This window comes from Lolium rigidum, chromosome 1, assembly GCF_022539505.1.
Source record: "Lolium rigidum isolate FL_2022 chromosome 1, APGP_CSIRO_Lrig_0.1, whole genome shotgun sequence".
Classification (NCBI taxonomy): Eukaryota; Viridiplantae; Streptophyta; class Magnoliopsida; order Poales; family Poaceae; genus Lolium; species Lolium rigidum.
The window spans coordinates 13,170,042-13,190,159 of record NC_061508.1 but is presented as its reverse complement, the minus strand read 5'-3'; the positions used below and the strand labels follow the sequence as shown (position 1 = coordinate 13,190,159).

Sequence of the window (20,118 nt, the reverse complement as noted above, 5' to 3'; positions counted from 1 at the left end):
GGGGTCACTTGAGGGCCCTGTCCGGTCGCAATGAGGATTTTGGGCTATAACTGTCAGGGTTTGGGGAATGACCCGACAGTTCGCGCGCTTATGGATATTAATAGGCGCTATTCCCCCGAGGTGATGTTTTTGTCGGAGACTCATCTCGATAGTTATCCGGCTGAGTGTCTTCGTAGAAGACTACAAATGGACTTCAAGATTGTTAACCCCACTACATCCCGTAGTGGAGGGGTTATTTTGTTCTGGAAAAAAGAGGTAAAGATCGAACAAATTTATTCACATCCAAATTATATTGATGTTAAGGTTAAAGAAAATCCCTCTAAGGTCTGGAGGCTTACGGGCATTTATGGAGAACCAAAATGGGAGGACAAACATATTACTTGGGATAGATTGAGAAGTCTAAAGAATGATGCTAACCTTCCGTGGGTTGTGTTAGGTGATTTTAATGAGATTTTGTTCTCCGATGAAAAAGAGGGTGGTAATCCTCGCCCTCTTAACTATATGCAAGCTTTCCAGGATGCTTTGTCTGATTGCGGTTTGGAAGATATGGGCTTTTCGGGTGACATATTCACATGGAAAAGAGGACGTATTAGAGAAAGGCTGGATCGTCTTTGTGGCAAATGGGGATTGGTTGACTATGCACCAGGGGGCTAGGTTGCAGCATCTGGAGTATGCTCGTTCTGATCACCGCCCCTTGCTACTAGATACTGATTTTGTGCCAGTTATAATGCAAAGTAACAGATCAAAAAAGTTTGAGGCAAAGTGGCTGAAGGATAAACAGTTCAGCCAGGTGGTCGAGCGATCTTGGGCCGAGGCCTCTTTAGCGGTCCAGGAGGGTGGCGTGCTAGCCAAGCTAGCCCATCTGCATGGCACGTTGCATGCGTGGGACACGTCGATTAACAAAGAACCGAGGAGGAAGCTGAGGGAAGCTCAGCGTGATCTTGATAAAACTATGAGGGGTCCGATGGATGAGGAGAATGAAACCAAAGCGAAAGAATTGGCAACGGTGATAGAACTGCTCCTCGAACAAGATGAAATTCATTGGCTTCAACGTTCTAGGGCCAATTGGCTCAATCAAGGGGACCGTAATACCTCATTTTTTCATAATTTTGCTTCAGCCAGGCGCAAAAAAAATTATATTAAGCGCCTGAAAAATGACAGTGGTGACTGGATTGAAGGTACGGATTCGCTCCAGCCACATATTTTACTTTATTTTGCTAACCTTTTCTCCTCTGAGGTTAATGCAACGGATCCTGTATTCTTGGATAAAATTATTCCTAAAGTAACACAACAAATGAATGAGCAACTTATGGCCCCTTTCTCGGCTGATGATGTGAAAAAAGCTGCTTTCAGTATTGGGGATCTTAAGGCTCCTGGCCCTGATGGACTTCATGCTATCTTCTATAAAAAAAATTGGAACATCTGTGGTACGGAGATTACTCAGGAAATTCTGCAAGCTCTCAGTTCTGGAGTAATACCTGATGGGTGGAATGATACAACAATTGTTCTAATTCCCAAGATTGATGACCCAGAGTTGGTTTCTCAATTTCGCCCAATCAGTCTGTGTAATGTGATCTATAAGATTATCTCAAACATGCTTGCTCTCAGACTCAAGATGATTTTACCTGATGTTATTTCGCCAATGCAAAGTGCTTTTGTTCCCGGGAGGCTCATCACGGATAATGTCTTGGTTGCTTATGAATCTATCCATGCTATCAAAAATAAAAGGGCTGGGGTGAATGGATATTGTCTTTGTTAAATTGGATATGCATAAAGCATATGACAGAGTGGAGTGGATTTTTCTTGAAAATATGATGCGGAAGCTAGGATTTGGTGATGGTTGGATAACTCTAATGATGGCTTGTGTCAGGTCTGTGAGATATCAAGTTCGTTTTAATTCAGAGGAGACAAATTCTTTTATTCCCACTAGAGGGCTCCGGCAGGGAGACCCTCTCTCTCCTTATTTGTTCCTTTTATGTGCAGAGGGTTTATCTAGCCTCTTGCTGCATGAAGAAGAAGTTGGTGGCATTGATGGGGTTCGGGTGTGCAGAAATGCACCGTCAGTTTCACACCTTTTATTTGCTGATGATTCCCTTATTCTCATGAAGGCGGATATGAACAATGCAACTTCCTTGCAGCGAGTGCTTGATACTTATTGCGCGAATTCGGGGCAGCTAGTGAGTTTACCTAAATCAAGTGTTTTCTTCTCTCCAAATACCAATGTTCTGATGAGAGCTGAAATCTGTGTAGAGCTGCATATTGATACTGAGGCTCTATCGGATAAATATTTGGGGCTTCCTGCTTTGGTGGGGGCGGATAGAAGTGATAGTTTTGAAAATTTTATTGAGAGAATTATTAAGCGTATAAATGGATGGAAAGAGAAGCTTCTTTCTATAGGTGGGAAAGAGATCCTCCTAAAAGCTGTGGCCCAAGCTATTCCGGTTTATGCTATGTCTGTCTTTCTTATCCCTAAGGGGGTGTGCAAAAGGATGATGGACGCTATATCAAAATTTTGGTGGGAGGATGATGAGAACACAAACAAGATGAATTGGTATGCCTGGTGGAAATTGTGTTTCCCTAAAAATGAAGGGGGCATGGGTTTTAGAGACTTTCATTCTTTTAATTTGGCTATGTTGGGGAAACAAGTCTGGAGATTGGTCTCTAACCCAACGTCCTTGTGTGCTCGGGTTTTAAGTGCCAAATACTATCCTAATGGTGATATCCTAAAGGCTGGTCCTAAGGGAGGCTCCTCTTTTACTTGGCAAAGTTTGGTGGGAAGCATTCCAACTTTCAAGAGGGGGTATATTTGGCGAGTTGGCGATGGCGAAAAGATAAATATCTGGCAGGACCCCTTGATCCCCTCGAGTCATGATAGAAAAGTTACCACGCTAAGGGGGAATACAGTATATACAAAAGTTTGTCAACTTATAGACCCCATTTCTGGTCAGTGGGATGTATCTCTGCTGAGAAGTATTTTTAATCAGATTGATGTTGATCGTATTCTGCGGATCCCATTGAATTCTCAAGGTTTTGGAGATTTTATTGCGTGGAGTTTTAGCACTCACGGTATGTATACAGTGCGTTCGGCTTATCACCTTCAGTGGCGTCATCACTTTGGCGCAACAGGAAGAAGCCTTGCCTTGCCAGGTACCTCGATTGTTAATCCAGTGTGGAAAACTCTATGGAAACTTTCTCTCCCGGGTAAGATTAAAATTTTTGTTTGGAGAGCTCTGCATGGTATTCTCCCTCTGAAAAGTATATTAGTGAATCGTCATATCGGCTCCTCGGGACAATGCCCAGTCTGTAATACGGGGCCTGAAGATATAGCTCACCTTCTTTTCACTTGCCCAAAGGCTATTGAGGTTTGGTCTGCGCTTGGTATTTCTCATGTGGTTGAAGATGCCCTGCTTTGTGATCGGGCTGGGTCAGCTGTTATCGAGCACATTCTCTGTAAAGATGAACAAGAGTATCAGAATCTTGATTTGGGTCTGAAGGAGACAATGATGGTTGCATGTTGGTATATTTGGTGGCTAAGAAGAAGGAGAACTCATGATGAAGAGGTCCCTCCGGTGAATAGATGTATGATTTCAATTCTCTCTATCACGTCTAATGCTAAGGTGGGTCCAAAGGGCCACTCGACGGGTGCTGTTTGGGTTAAACCAAAGCCGAGGTATGTGAAACTAAATGTTGATGCATCATTTCATGTGGATTCTCGAGCAGGTGCGGTGGGAGCTATTTTACGTGACTCTCATGGAAGGTTTCTAGCTGCTTCAACAAAGTACGTACCCTATGTTGGCTCGGTAGCGGAGGCGGAAGCTATTGCTATGAAGGAGGGACTGTGGTTGGCAAATAGGAAGGGGTGTAATGCTATTCTTGCCGAATCGGACTCTCTGGAAAGAATTGAGGCGCTGTCTGGACCAGGAAACTGGTGGACAGGTTCAGCTGCCATTTATGCGGACTGCATTGATTTGGCCCTTGAGATCGGAGATGTTTCTTATGCTCATTGTCCAAGAGAAGCGAATAAAACTGCTCATGAGTTAGCTAGAGTTTGTTTCATAGATGAAATTCCTTGTAATTGGGACGATGATCCCCCTAGCTTCCTTCTTCGTAGCCTTCTTGATGATGTAAACGAACTATGATTGAAAGGCGGCAAGTTTCTGACGTACTCTTTTCCTTCCAGGGTACCTAAGGGAGCTGAAAGGTTTTTAATGAGGCGGCTTGCTGTCCTAATATATGGTGTTTAAATTTCCAAAAAAAAGGTATGAGTCACACATTGCCATGCTTTTGTTACTACCACATTGGTCGCAACATTTTCCTACCATCTTTATTCGAATTCTTCGTTATTCCAGTAATAATTAACAAAACAGTTAGTGCTAGATAGGACGTGTCGCGCGCTCCAGGACGAAGGTGCTCGTCCGACCGGCGGCTCAGGCGATGCCGGCGGTGAGCCCGAGCGCGACGGTCGCCAAGCGGCCGTACTCCCTGTCGTGCTCGGTGGCGACGGCGGGGACACTCCGCTGCTCCTCCTCCCCCTTCCACGCGTCCTCGCACCGCTCCGCCGCGCCCAGCGCCGCCGCGATCTGCTCCACGGCCCGCCCGTACACGCGCGCCCGGATGTTGTCCAGCGCGTCCCGCAGCACGTCGGTGGCGGCCCCGTACACCTCCAGGCAGTGGCCCAGCCTGGCCCGCGCGCGCGGGGACTCCTCCGCCTCGCCCAGCCCGTCGAACCTCGCCTCCGTCGCCGCCGCGTGCTCGATCGCCATCCGCGTCGCCGCCGCCGCCAGCGCGTGCATGTCCGCCGCGTCCCGCCGGATCTGCGGGTCCGAGGACAGGGACGAGACGCAGTGGGCGTAGTCCACGGCCGAGTCCCGGCTCGCCGCGCCCCGGCACGCCTCCTCGATCCCCGCCCGCGCCGTCGTGGCCAGGAAGAGGACGAGCACCGCCGCCGCCACCGCCGCCATGAAGCTGCGGTTGAGTTCCTGATGCGTGGCCATGCTTCCCCGGTCGTGCTGCGGGAGCGTGCGCTCGCGCCATGGTATTTATGTATGAGCTCGTGAGGTGAGGATTCGTCAATGGAGGACGACGCAGGTGGCGCGCATGCCAAGACAGGTTAATTCTGTCGTTGAATCATTCAGAATTCCAGATGGAGATCGTTCGTCATTGCTAATTTTGTCATGAGCAAAACCAGCGGTTCGTCGAGGCTCCTATATATAGTAGATAGATCCGGCACCACAAGTAGTTCAGTAACTGATCATAGCATTCATCGACCAGGGCGCCATTGTTAAGACAGATTCAGCAGGAGCAATCTGCTATGGTACAATGTCAATTTCAAGAGTAAACTCAGCCAAGAGGCAAGCCATGGCTGCTACTCGGAGCTTGGAAGATGATAATACATGGCATGCACGGCGGTGTGTCAATCCGGACCAGGTTCTCTTAACAGATAATATGTACAGATCAGATTCACACTCTCTCCTGCTGCTCTGCCACGTCTCCCTGACCAGCTGCTACCTGCACGGGCACCGGCTTCACCGGAGCCGCCGAGGCTGCGGCGGCAGCTTCCTCCCTCTTGCCCCACAGGACAAGGTAGAGCCCCATGATCACCAGCACTGACCCCAGCACACTGCAACATCATATCATCATCAAGTCAACACCAAATCACCACTGATGGAGCTCACTGCCTGCTGCAATCTAGACACAACATTCTGACGAGAAATAGCAATGTTCAGAATGGCTGGCTGACCTTCCGAGGTAGAGTGGCTCATGGAGGAAGAAAAGGTCGATGCCGGCGACAAACATCTGGGACAGCGGGCTGAAGGCCGCGGTGAACACCGGGCCCCTCTTCTCCACGCAGTACGTCAGCAGGAGGTACCCGATCCCAGAAGCCACCACGCCACAGTACACGACGGCGGCGATCTCCACGGTGCCCCTGAGCTTCCACATCTCCACGGTGATCCGCTGCGTTGACAGCGCCAGCGCCCCCGCCTGTACGAAGCTGAGCAGGGACATGACAGCTGTGGCAGAGTACACTGCAGGGTACCTTCGCATGAGCAGACGCTGCAGCAGCAGCCACACCGCAAAGCCGACGACGTTGGCCAGCATCGACACTGAGCCCAGCACCCATCGCACCGCGCTGGCGTGCCCATGGTCGTTAACGTCGCTGGACACGACCACTGGGGTGCTGGGTGGAGAGGATGCTAAATGGTGGTGGTGGGTGAGGGATGTGCCCTTGTAGAAGGTGAGCAGCATGGCTCCGGTGAGGGACACCAGAGTGCCTGATATCTTGGCGCTTCCTGACTTGCTCCTCACCTCTAGGGCCTCATACCTACAAAATTTTGGATTAAATTATTTCCTTGCTGTTCAAATTATGTTCATGGCTCATGAGTGTGCAATGCAACTAGCTTATGCAAAAAATCATGGTTCTGAAAATATGTGTTCAATAATTTCTGTTCAGATACGAGATGCCGATCAATTTTCTACTCCCTTGTCATAATATAATATATTGGTACATCCAATATACATCTTATATTATGGGACGGAAGGAATATATATATAGTAGGATTCAAGCCGCTTCATAAAGTTGAGGTTTTTTCTTTTGGTGTTGGTCCATTTCAAGATGCTGCCATGTGAAAACACATATAAAAGTATTGACACGGAATCAAACCTAGCTATTAGGATCTTATAGTTTATTTCAAGATGATGCTCTACTAGTTTAATTAATGAAAATACAGTTGAAATTATTCAGATAGAATCAATTGAACTTCCAAAGTAGACATGTAGTACATAGAAGTATATGAAACTTTGCACCTCACCTACAAGAAAGAAACCTTCTTTTCACAGAAGTGTCTTTTTGGCACCAAAAAAAAGAAGGAACATTACCCGAAAGCGAGTGATATCAAGAAGGTAACCACTGGGAGCAGATTCGAGAAAGTTGCAGCAAATGTTGCTGTTGTGTACTCCAATCCGACGAAGAGCGTGTACTGAAGCAGCACCGGACCGAGGATTCCACTAAGGAACATGTACACAAAGACCTCAGCAGTGAACTTTGGTCTTCTCTTTCTGAAAGAAGAAGAAAAAAAGGCAGTGCATGTGCATGATCAGCAGCAGTGCAATACCAGCGACAACTACTGGTACGAGTAGGCTTTATCACGATGATTTATTTGCCTTTGCTTTTTGATAGTAATGACGGTACCTTTCCTTGAAGTAGGCAATGGGGCCAAGGAATACAGTGGCCAGCATCTGCCTGAAAGTGATGAGGACCAGCCGGTTCATCCCCTGGTTCAGCGCCTGCTTGAGAAGCGCAGTCATGACGGCAATCACGATGTTCGTGACCACCATCGCTGCTGTTGGCATCCATTGCTCCATGCATCCTGCACTCCACATTCTCGGTCTGTCTGCGTTGATGATCTGATGTGCAATTTGTTTTGGGTTATGCCATGGCTTTTATAAGGGTTGTGACTGAAGAGGTCCTGAAAATTGGCATCTGCAGGCATGTTTCCGATTGCGGCTTTGCTTTCGCACACGTGACCGAGAACTAAAACATGGCCCAAGAGGAAGGAGGACAATGGTTGTGTCCTGACATCAGAATGTCTGAATAATTGTGGAAATTTCTCGAGCAAATTGCACAACCAGCTGAATCGAATAGCTGCCTTTATTACACAGTGCAGCGGAACAAAGTAAAGCTCTGTCCCTCTTTTTTCCAGTTTCTAGCAAGCAAAATATAACCTGTGATCCTTCCTGCATGGCCTTCTTCTACTGTAGAGCATTAGATGCTGTCTTAGCACTGAAAATTGTAGCATGAGCCCATTTTAGGGTCTACAAAGAACAATGTAGAGAAACACCTTCCCATGGGCATGTTCCAAGATCCAATGCCCACTGCCTCTTCTTTGATGAGCAAAAGATATCTTTGTGGCCTAATCAAATCACAAAGCATTGATTCGATAGCGGCCCTCAAAGGACGGTGGGGCAGTCGTACGAATAGAAGTGTGGAGAATATTTCCTTTCCTTTTCTTTTATTTTCTTTCTTGTCATGTTCAATGTGACAGATCGAGATGTTCTAACGTGTTGAGATGTGGGCAGCTTATGCCGCCACTTCCATCGCCTGCAGAATCTGGGGCTAAATTCAGGCATATTGCCATGGAAATTAGTCCGACATATCGCTTCGTAGTGTGAGGAAAAACACATCCGACAACTGCACTAATGGTAGTACTGTATACTATTACTCTTGGTTATACCATATAGGTTTTAGGAAACTAAGGAGGAATCTATGCGGCAGTTTGACAACCAAACAATGGCATAGTTTGGTCCTCATGATTTGGTTTGCTTCTCCTTATCCTCTTCCTCTTCCTCTTCCTCTTCTTTGACAGATGCTACTGTCACTGAGGCATCCCTGTTCTTTCCCCACAGCAGAATATAGAGGCCCATGATCATCAGTATGGATCCCAGTACACTGAAATGATATAACAAAAATACAAAAGATGATGCCATTTAGACCAGCCATTGCAATTCTGGAAATGTAAATTTACGATAACTCGCTCAGAAACTTAAAAGGTTAGCACGATTTCAGTAACATGGTACCATCTTGATTTAACAACTGAGGCAAGTAAGGTTCACCTTCCAAGGTAGATGTTCTCATGGAGAAAGAAGAAATCAATTATGGCAACCATGATCTGGATGATAGGGATGAAGGATGAAGTGAACACCGGCCCTCTTTTTCGACACACCATGTCATTATTACATATCCTACTCCAGACCCCAAAATTCCCTGTAACATATGAAAAAGTGGTTTTGTTTTGTTCAGTCAATTCTCTGCAGAGTTTTCTTAACTAACTTTAATGAATTGTAACGGGATGATCTTACTGTATATAGAACAGTAACAATTTCCACTGTCTGTTTGAGGACCCACACCGATTTCCGCCTCTGTATCGCCACCGTCAGTCCCCCGCCCTGCATGGAGCTGATGAGGAACATGTATGCAGTGCTGGAATAGAGTGCTGGGTACTTCTTAGTGAGCTTGGACTGCAGCAGGAGCCAGAAGGAAAAGCACAGGCAGTTTGCCAGTAATGCTAGAGTGCCCAGCGTCCAGCTTTTCTTGCCAGATTCTGTTGTTGCTTCTGCATGCTGGCTTGAAAGCACAGATTGGTCACCTTGGTGTGTCAAGGCCACACCCTTGTAGAGGGTAAGAAGCATGACGCCGGCGAACGACATGAGTGTCCCGGTGATCTTCGCTACTCCTGCCTTGCTCTTTATGTTCAGTGACTCCACCCTGCATCCATGAGTAGCATTCCAAAAGGTTTCAGATAACATTAGGAAGAACAAGGTGCATGAAAGTTACCAGGAAAATTTTGAAAATTGGCACACCTTAGCAAGACAGCAATGATGAAAGTGAGCACAGGAGCTAAGTTCGTAAAAGTTATGGCAAATGTTGCTGTTGTGTATTGCAACCCGTAGAAAAAGGTATACTGAGAGAGAGCCGCGCTAAATGGGAGGAAAAACACAAGAAAAGGAAATGATGAGTTAAGCTTTAAGTAGAATCATATCTGGGAGGACATTAGCCAGGTCACTGTACAAATATGAGGAAGTGACATTTGTGAAGTTATGCTTGAAACCATACCCTAGCGCTGCGCTGAAGAAGAGGTATATGAGGATCTCCAGTGTGAGCTTAGGCCTTGTGGTCCTGAGAAAACAACGGTAATGTCAATTTATAGCCCAATTCTGAAATCTTATCAAATGCTTTGAATTAAATTTATGTACCGTTCTTTGAAAAATGCAATCGGAGAAAGGAAGACTGTGGCCACCAGTTGTCGCAGCGTGATGAGTACTAGACGGTCAAGCCCCTCCTCGAGGGCCTTCTTGATCAAGGCCGTTGTCACGGCAGAGATGAGGTCAAAGACCAGCATTGCGATCACCGGTTTCCACTCAGCAATGTGCGCCATCCCCCACATTGGTGCAGCTGAATCTTTCACACCCTTCACTTATATTGCCATGACAATGCTCTTGTCATGGACTACTTATAGGCAATATTTTACTATGTGGAGACCCTTCTGAAAATTAAAGAGATCTCGTGGAGGATACGCGACAATGACCCTTTTACCCTCCAAAAAAGGTTCCAATGCTCTTCTCATCGAGTACTTATTGGCATGAAACAGTCCATCCTCACATGAACTTTTTTCGCAGTGCCATAAGATGATACTGACATGAATTGTCAGGATATTTCCTCTATTGCTGAGCTAGCGGTGGCAGTGGAAGCATCAACCAGAAGGATCCCACTGTTTGCACACTTTGGTGAGTTTGGCAGGTTCCTGTTTGGACTACAAACTTGACCCTATTCCCATCATGGTAAGGGTGCAAAGCTGTTCAGTTGTGCAAAAAAGGCGGCACCATCCCATCCGATCCAATCCAAAGGAAAAGCAGGATGGTGAGTTGTAAGTGGAGTGATCACCTAGTATGAAAGCTCCCCGTCTCATCCATGTCCCTTGAAAATTGGAGCAACAGAAAGACGGAGGGCCGAGCTCAGCTCCCAATTGCAGAGAAGGAACAACGAAAGCAGGTTTTCGCAATGCGGCATTGCCCATGGTGGAACTGCACTTGGCTGTCACAGCATTTTTACTTCATGATCAGGAAATGGCCAGCGAGCCAGAGCTAGCTCCTAGATGCAGCAGGGAAGAATAATCTCCATCGCCGACAACCGCTAGTAGATCCAGACCGGTGCGGTGACACCAAATTCCCCGAGATCAGATGTAGTCTATGCACATTATGCGGCGAGCATCAACCCACTTGTTACTTTCAGTTGAGACGACGCTACCGCCACTTGTCCACTTGTTTCTACTGCAGGGGGTGGATTCAGACAAGCTGCTGAATTATGCACATCCAAAGTATAGCATGACTGTTCAGGTAACTAATTCACATACAACTAGCTACTCTGTTCAGGCACCAGTATGGTAAAATTCAGGATAGTTCAATGAACATTCTTGTTTGAACTGATTTGCAGATCACAGTCTGAGCCACACATGCAGCCATATCCCTTTTAAGGCTTTAGCTTCTTGCAAGGACAGATAGATGGAACTGTGTGGTGTTGTCCCAATCACAGTACATGCCCTAACCTAAGAAAGCACGTTAAGCAGCAAAGAAAAAGAAAGCACTGGCTTTATCCATAGGCCTATGGTTGAGCAAAGTGCTGAGCCTCCTCCATGCTGAAACAAAAGGTAGCTTTAACCTGCCACAAAAGTTTTCAAAAAAGAAAAGAGAAGGATTTGCATTTGTGCTTTTGGAGAAAAAGAAAAGCAAAATGATTGTATATATCAGAGCAGCATCTTAGAAAGAGAGGTTTAACTAGTATGATTGGCCTAGTGCCCAATGTAATCTAGCACAGATTTGATGCTGACCTTAAATATCTGATATATTAGTGTAGTGTCAGTCAGTCTCATGGTTAACCTTAATCAGATGCCAAATTTAGTGGTTAATTTATCTTTTTGTATTGAGAAGTCAGACAGTAAAAGCAGCAAAGGAGAACAAGTATATTTTTCCAAGTGTTTTTAATATTTTCACATGCAGAATAAAGGAGCCCAATTTCTGCTGTCTTGTTTGGGCAAAATGAGCATGTGATGACTGTACCAGTACTACTGGGCTTTTTGGGCCTGATGCTGGCTGTAAATTTTGGGCCTACTCTTGAAGATGATCCGCTGTGCGGGTACTCCTGTTCGCATGGACAACGGGCCGTCTCTTGAGTCTGCAAATTCCTGTTCTGTATTTTTACGTACTCGTACTCGTACGTGTATTTGAATCTGAGAGGGAGGGAAGGAAGTATGTGCTGCTCCGTTATTCAACATGTACATCTCCTGGACACGTACGCACTCGTGTTTACAAAGCTGTTATGTATAATCTTTACCTACTAATAAAGGAAGTAAGGTTTCTCCCTTATTTTTTCGTCCGTTTTAAATTTGCCTATACTTTGTGATAGAAATTACGGTGAGTGCCACCGGTTAGATGAAAACAGTTCGGCTATTTTCCGTCGCGCTAGGATCTGGTGTCTCGATCATGCATGGGCCAGCTAGCTGAGTTCGTAAGCCTGGTATGGGCCGAAACCAAAAGTCACTCGTCAAGCTCCATCCCACCTAATGGACGCCTGGATATTTTGCGCTAAAAATAGTCCCACATCGCTTTGTTATAACGAGCTCGGCTGGTTTATATACGTCAAATTTGCTGGAAACAACAAGCCTCGTTACTAAGATCTGATCATAGAATGCTTCCAAAAAAAGAGAGATCCGATTAAAAAGTGCTGGGTGGCCGCAGTTTGCAGATAAAGGGGACGAAGTATGGCACGAAAGATGGAAAGGAAAACAAAGCCTCAGAGGCTGAGAAAACGTGTCACATCCTATCCTGCTGGTGGGGAGTGGGGATCGGGATGCAAAGTAAAGGACGCGCACGACTCCCTCCCCAATCTGGCCACATATAAGGAAAACTACTTTTTCATGTTTCACACGTCCTTTGTGGTAAATCAGTAAATCTGAAATGGTATTCCAAAAGTTAAAAACTACTATGGTTTAAAAATAATTGCCTAGCAAATACATTTATTTCTGACAATTATTTTATATCTGAGGGTGTACATTCTGAACAGTTTATTTGTGCCAGTCACATAGGTTGCCTCGATTTATAGTGGGGCGCAGCGTTAACGTGTACCTATCGTGCTAGCGATAGCACGGAGGATTACTATGTGCTGAGCGAAAAAAGCTCTACATATGCACTCTCTTCGATTTTGTTATTTCCAACGATATTTTTACCAACTTAGCGCGAGAGCGACGATTAGATGTGTGTCTTACTGCTACGCATGCCGTCCCATATGGAGGAAAACCACCATTTTCTTGATGGTGGGACGAGAACCGCCAAAAAAGCTATCTTAAGATAACACGAGTCAATGAAAAATAAGCTAATTATTTTTACGTCTCCGTTACCGCATCAAAATATAAACTCAAATCCAATAATAAAATTATTTTTCACCTAACTAATATTATTCAATTAATAAAAACCAAACTGGAGCAACACAACCACAAACTTACTTACTTATGAAATATCAATCCGCCATCTATCGATAGTGACGGTGGAAGATAAGGATGTAACTTGCGATAGTGAAGGCACTAGCTGTTGTGGAAAATACATATGGCACAAAATTACCTAAAATTGTTGAATCATAAAATTAACCCGTAGCAACGTACGGGCTTTTGTGCTAGTTCTTTTAAAGAACATAAAACTGGTACCTGTGAACATTTTTCCAAAAGCCAACAATATTTTGTCAAGCTCAGTAACATTTTTTTTGGATCGATGAACACATTTTTTGAAACCTTTTTTTTAACGGTGAACCTTTTGTGGCATCCATGAATTTTTTTAATTTTGTGACCGTTATTCTACAACTCATGAACTATTTTTTGGACATGTGAAAGTATTTTATTCAAACCCGTGAACATTTTTTTGGACTCTTTTTTTTGAAATGGAAATTGTATTCCACTAAACTTGTTGCCCAGCAATATCGCTGGCAACCAAACCGATTACAAACTCAGCAGGATCATCCATAGATGAAGGAACACTAGCCTCATAACCATACTGTGCCAGGCTATGAACCACTTTATTACAACCACGGGGACATAAAAGAAAATCTGCATGATCAAAATGCAGTATGCTTAAACTTCTCGCCTCACGTATCAGGACTCCAGTACTCGCAAGATCAAAACCTCCATTCTTAATTGCATTAACCAGCGTGCAAGAGTCAGACTCAAACTTCACTTGATATATCCCCAGATTAGCCGTGGCTTCAATTGCATCAACACACGCGCTCGCTTCTGCCTGTAGAGCGCCGTGGAGATGGTACAACTTACCTGCACCCGTGCAATGACTGTCCCGGTATCAGACCTCACAACGAAACCGAAAGCACCATCTTGATTCTCGTTTATAAAAGAAGCATCAAAATTGACCTTTGCATAATCAGGTGGCGGTAACTCCCACTTGCACATGGGCATTTTATGGTGATAGTCTCCTTATGCTCAGGTGTGAATTCACGGTCATGTTTATTCACAAGGAAGCACAGGTCATCCGTCAATTTTCTGGCCTCACGTGCATTAGTTTTGTTCCTGCGTGTCCACCAATCCCACAGAAGCACATCGATCTTCAGTGTCTATACATGCTGAAGTACTTCCCGGGCATTTGAGTGGTGCAGAAGTTCCAGTCTGACATGTTCAAGGTCTAGCTGCTTCCAGACATGTTTTACATACCTACATCTGAGGAACGAGTGTCTAACTCCACACCTTTTCTCTGAATGTTCATACGCGTTGGCAGACTATTGTGGGAAAAACGCCAAAGGAAAATCTTAACCTTCCCAGGCACATCCAGAATTCCAGATGTTATTCCATTCCTTCACTGGAGTTTGAATAGCAGCCGTAGAAGTGCCCGCGTTTCTGTTAGCTTTCACTTCCCGAATACTGATAGCCAGCTGGTACGTAGATTTAACACTGAAAACACCCTTGCTATCATAGTGCCAGGCTATCCAATCCTCCATGCCAGGCCGAACTGGGATAGATAGGATGTCTCGAGTATCTTCAGCCGTGAAATTATCACGAATCAGCTCCTCATCCTATTGCTCAGTGATCGGATTGATCAACTCGCTCACTGTAGAGATGATGGATAAACCCCTCGTCGCTACTGGCCTCCTGGTCGTACCCCGTGGAATCCATGGGTCCAACCATGCATTGATATGCTCCCCGTCGCCCACTCTCCAGACCACACCTTCCTTCAAAAGCTGCACACCTCGCAAAATACTGCGCCATGAATAGGACATCCCCGGTGATGGCGTGTAACTCACACGTTCGTTGGGAACCCCAAGAGGAAGGTATGATGCGCACAGCAGCAAGTTTTCCCTCAGAAAGAAACCAAGGTTTATCGAACCAGGAGGAGCCAAGAAGCACGTTGAAGGTTGATGGCGGCGGGATGTAGTGCGGCGCAACACCAGGGATTCCGGCGCCAACGTGGAACCCGCACAACACAACCAAAGTACTTTGCCCCAACGAAACGAGTGAGGTTGTCAATCTCACCGGCTTGCTGTAACAAAGGATTAACCGTATTGTGTGGAAGATGATTGTTTGCAAGAAAACAAGTAAAAACAAGTATTGCAGCAGATTTGTATTTCGAGTATTAAAGAATGGACCGGGGTCCACAGTTCACTAGAGGTGTCTCTCCCATAAGATAAAAGCATGTTGGGTGAACAAATTACAGTCGGGCAATTGACAAATAAAGAGGGCATAACAATGCACATACATGTCATGATAAATATAGTGAGATTTAATTGGGCATTACGACAAAGTACATAGACCGCCATCCAATCGCATCTATGCCTAAAAAGTCCACCTTCGAGGTTATCGTCCGAACCCCTTCCAGTATTAAGTTGCTAAGCAACAGACAATTGCATTAAGTATGGTGCGTAATGTAATCAACAACTACATCCTCGGACATAGCATCAATGTTTTATCCCTAGTGGCAACAGCACAACACAACCTTAGGGGTTTCTGTCACTCCCCAGATATCAATGCAGGCATGAACCCACTATCGAGCATAAATACTCCCTCTTGGAGTTACTAGCATCAACTTGGCCAGAGCCTCTACTAATAACAGAGAGCATGCAAGATCATAAACAACACATAGGTAATAACTTCATAATTAACATAACATGTGATGTCTACGTTCCCCCTCCTTTCCTGTAGACAGTGTTGGGCCTCCAAGAGCAGAGGTTTGTAGAACAGCAGCAAGTTTCCCTTAAGTGGATACCCAAGGTTTATCGAACTCAGGGAGGAAGAGGTCAAAGATATCCCTCTCATGCAACCCGGCAACCACAAAGCAAGAAGTCTCTTGTGTCCCCAACACACCAAATAGGTGCACTAGTTCGGCGAAGAGATAGTGAAATACAGGTGGTATAAATAAGTATGAGCAAGTAGCAACGGTGCCGTAAAAGTGCTTGGCGTGTAGTTGATGGTGGTGGTATTGCAGCAGTAGTAACGCAAGAAAACAAGAAACAAGCAAGTAGTAACTCAGCAGTAGTAACGCAGCAATAGTAAACAAGCGATAGTAACTCGGCGAGTAGTAACGCAACGAGTAGTAAACAAGCAGTAGTAACTCAGCAGTATTTAGGAACAAGGCCTAGGGATTACACTTTCACTAGTGGACACTCTCAACATTGATCACATAACAGAATAGATAAATGCATACTCTACACTTTTGTTGGATGATGAACACATTGCGTAGGATTACACGAACCCTCAATGCCGGAGTTAACAAGCTCCACAATAATGCTCATGTTTAAGTAACCTTTAGTGTAAGATAGATCAACGCTACTAAACCAAGTACTAGCATAGCATGCACACCGTCACCTTCATGCATATGTAGGAGGAATAGATCACATCAATATTATCATAGCAATAGTTAACTCCATAATCTACAAGAGATCATGATCATAGCATAAACCAAGTACTAACACGGTGCACGCACTGTCACCTTTACACACATGCAGGAGGAATAAACTACTTTAATAACACATCACTAGAGTAGCACATAGATAGTAGTGATACAAACATGCTGCAATCATAAAGAGATATAAATAAGCACCTCACTATGCCATTCAATGAGTAAGTATTCTGTGAAATCTAGCCTAAGAGACCCACACGGTGCACACACTCGTCACCTTTACACACGTGGGACGAGGAGTCTCCGGAGATCACATAAGTAAAACTCACTTGACTAGCATAATGACATCTAGATTACAAGCATCATCATATGAATCTCAATCATGTAAGGCAGCTCATGAGATTATTGTATTGAAACACATAGGAGAGAGATGAACCACATAGCTACCGGTACAGCCCCGAGCCTCGATGGAGAACTACTCCCTCCTCATGGGAGCAGCAGCGGTGATGAAGATGGCGGTGGAGATGGCAGCGGTGTCGATGGAGAAGCCTTCCGGGGGCACTTCCCCGCTCCGGCAGGGTGCCGGAACAGAGATCCTGTCCCCCAGATCTTGGCTTCGCGATGGCGGCGGCTCCGGCAGGTTTCGTGGGTTTCGTCAATTGGTATCGGGTTTTCCGGTCCGGGGGCTTTATATAGGCGAAGAGGCGGCGCCGGGGGTCGAAGGGCTGGCCAAACCCTAGGGGGCGCGGGCCCCCCTAGGCCGCGCCGTGGCATGGTGTGGTGGGCTCCGTGCCCCCCTCCGGTCCCTCTCGTGTGTTCCGGATGCTTCCGGGGATTCTAAGATCTTTGGCGTTGATTTCGTCCGATTCCGAGAATATTTCGTTACTAGGATTTCGAAACCAAAAACAAGCAGAAAACGAGAACCGGCACTTCGGCATCTTGTTAATAGGTTAGTTCCGGAAAATGCACGAATATGACATAAAGTGTGCATAAAACATGTAGATAACATCAATAATGTGGCATGGAACACAAGAAATTATCGATACGTTGGAGACGTATCGGCATCCCCAAGCTTAGTTTCGCTCGTCCCGAGCGAGTAAAACGATAACAAAGATAATTTCGGAGTGACATGCCATCATAAACTTGATCATACTATTTGTAAAGCATATGTAGAGAATGCAGCGATCAAAACAATGTATATGACATGGGTAAACAACTGAATCATAAAGCAAAGACTTTTCATGAATAGCACTTCAAGACAAGCATCAATAAGTCTTGCATAAGAGTTAACTCATAAAGCAATAATTCAAAGTAAAAGCATTGAAGCAACACAAAAGAAGATTAAGTTTCAGCGGTTGCTTTCAACTTGTAACATGTATATCTCATGGATATTGTCAACATAGAGTAATATAATAAGTGCAATAAGCAAGTATGTAGGAATCAATGCACAGTTCACACAAGTGTTTGCTTCTTGAGGTGGAGAGAAATAGGTGAACCGACTCAACATTGAAAGTAAAAGAATGGTCCTCATAGAGGAAAAGCATCAATTGCTATATTTGTGCTAGAGCTTTGATTTTGAAAACATGAAACAATTTTGTCAACGGTAGTAATAAAGCATATGCATCATGTAAATTATATCTTATAAGTTGCAAGCCTCATGCATAGTGTACCAATAGTGCCCGCACCTTGTCCTAATTAGCTTGGACTACCTGGATTATCACCGCAATACATATGCTTTAACCAAGTTTCACAAAGGGGTACCTCTATGCCGCCCGTACAAAGGTCTAAGGAGAAAGCTCGCATTTGGATTTCTCGCTTTTGATTATTCTCAACTTAGACATCCATACCGGGACAACATAGACAACGGATAATGGACTCCTCTTTTAATGCTTTAAGCATTTGACAACAATTAATTCTTTTCTCATTAGAGACTTGAGGATATTTGTCCAAAACTGAAACTTCCACCATGAATCATGGCTTTAGTTAGCGGCCCAATGTTCTTCTCTCACAATATGCATGCTCAAACCATTCAACTCAGTGTAGATCGCCCTTACTTCAGACACAACGAACAAGCATAGCAACTCACATGAAATTCAACAATGAGTTGATGGCGTTCCCCAGTAAACATGGTTATCGCACAACAAGCAACTTAATAAGAGATAAAGTGCATAATTACATATTCAATACTACAATAGTTTTTAAGCTATTTGTCCCATGAGCTATATATTGCAAAGGTGAATGATGGAATTTTAAAGGTAGCACTCAAGCAATTTACTTTGGAATGGCTGGAAAATACCATGTAGTAGGTAGGTATGGTGGACACAAATGGCATAGTGGTTGGCTCAAGTATTTTGGATGCATGAGAAGTATTCCCTCTCGATACAAGGTTTAGGCTAGCAAGGCTTATTTGAAACAAACACAAGGATGAACCGGTGCAGCAAAACTCACATAAAAGACATATTGTAAACATTATAAAACTCTACACCGTCTTCCTTGTTGTTCAAACTCAATACTAGAAATTATCTAGACCTTAGAGAAACCAAATATGCAAACCAAATTTTAGCATGCTCTATGTATTTCTTCATTAATGGGTGCAAAGCATATGATGCAAGAGCTTAAACATGAGCACAACAATTGCCAAGTATCACATTACCCAAGACATTTATAGCAATTACTACATGTATCATTTTCCAATTCCAACATATAACAATTTAACGAAGGAGAAACTTCGCCATGAATACTATGAGTAGAAACCAAGGACATATTTGTCCATATGCTACAGCGGAGTGTGTATCTCTCCCATAAAGTGAATGCTAGGATCCATTTTATTCAAACAAAACAAAAACAAAAACAAACCGACGCTCCAAGAAAAAGCACATAAGATGTGGCCGAATAAAAATGTAGTTTCAGGGGAGGAACTCGATAATTTGTTGATGAAGAAGGGGATGCCTTGGGCATCCCCAAGCTTAGACGCTTCAGTCTTCTTGATATATGCAGGGGTGAACCACCGGGTGCATCCCCAAGCTTAGAGCTTTCACTCTCCTTGATCATGTTGCATCATACTCCTCTCTTGATCCTTGAAAACTTCCTCCACACCAAACTCGAAACAACTCATTAGAGGGTTAGTGCACAATATAAATTGACATATTCAGAGGTGACACACTCATTCTTAACACTTCTGGACATTGCATAATGCTACTGGACATTAGTGGATCAAAGAAATTCATCCAACATAGCGAAAGAGGCAATGCGAAATAAAAGGCAGAATCTGTCAAAACAGAACAGTTCGTATTGACGAATTTTAAAATGGCACCAGACTTGCTCAAATGAAAATGCTCAAATTGAATGAAAGTTGTGTACATATCTGAGGATCATGCACGTAAATTGGCATAATTTTCTGAGCTTCCTGCAGGGCAGTGGGCTCAGATTCGTGACAGCAAAGAAATCTGGAACTGCGCAGTAATCCAAATCTAGTACTTACTTTTCTATCAACGGCTTAACTTGGCACAACAAAACACAAAACTAAGATAAGGAGAGGTTGCTACAGTAGTAAACAACTTCCAAGACACAAATATAAAAAAAAGTACTGTAGCAAAATAACACATGGGTTATCTCCCAAGAAGTTCTTTCTTTTTAGCCATTAAGATGGGCTCAGCAGTTTTAATGATGCACTCGCAAGAA

At 44.5% G+C, this 20,118-nt stretch overlaps 2 protein-coding genes and 2 long non-coding RNA genes across 5 annotated transcripts; 2 read left to right on the top strand and 2 right to left on the bottom strand.

Annotated features, from left to right (window-relative positions):
* Positions 1-4,427: 4,427 nt before the first annotated feature.
* LOC124704247 (pectinesterase inhibitor 8-like) lies at positions 4,428-4,961 on the bottom strand. Its single transcript, XM_047236496.1, has one exon. It carries the CDS (start codon positions 4,959-4,961, stop codon positions 4,428-4,430), a length of 534 nt encoding a protein of 177 aa, XP_047092452.1.
* Positions 4,962-4,963: 2 nt separating this feature from the next.
* Positions 4,964-7,841, top strand: LOC124684940. Its single transcript, XR_006997234.1, has 4 exons — positions 4,964-6,235; positions 6,838-7,127; positions 7,205-7,385; positions 7,487-7,841. It is a non-coding gene; the product is annotated as an uncharacterized LOC124684940 (long non-coding RNA).
* Positions 7,842-7,981: 140 nt separating this feature from the next.
* Positions 7,982-9,992, bottom strand: LOC124684938 (WAT1-related protein At3g30340-like). Its single transcript, XM_047219196.1, is given in 7 exon segments — positions 7,982-8,446; positions 8,611-8,713; positions 8,716-8,761; positions 8,857-9,262; positions 9,358-9,474; positions 9,611-9,673; positions 9,751-9,992. Coding segments are annotated over 7 exon segments (1,068 nt in total). The 5' UTR covers positions 9,942-9,992; the 3' UTR covers positions 7,982-8,304.
* Positions 8,725-11,412, top strand: LOC124684941. 2 transcript variants are annotated; one of them, XR_006997235.1, is made up of 3 exons: positions 8,725-10,102; positions 10,174-10,890; positions 10,988-11,412. It is a non-coding gene; the product is annotated as an uncharacterized LOC124684941 (long non-coding RNA). The 2 variants fall into 2 exon arrangements; XR_006997236.1 differs by having other exon boundaries at positions 8,725-10,890.
* Positions 11,413-20,118: the final 8,706 nt, after the last annotated feature.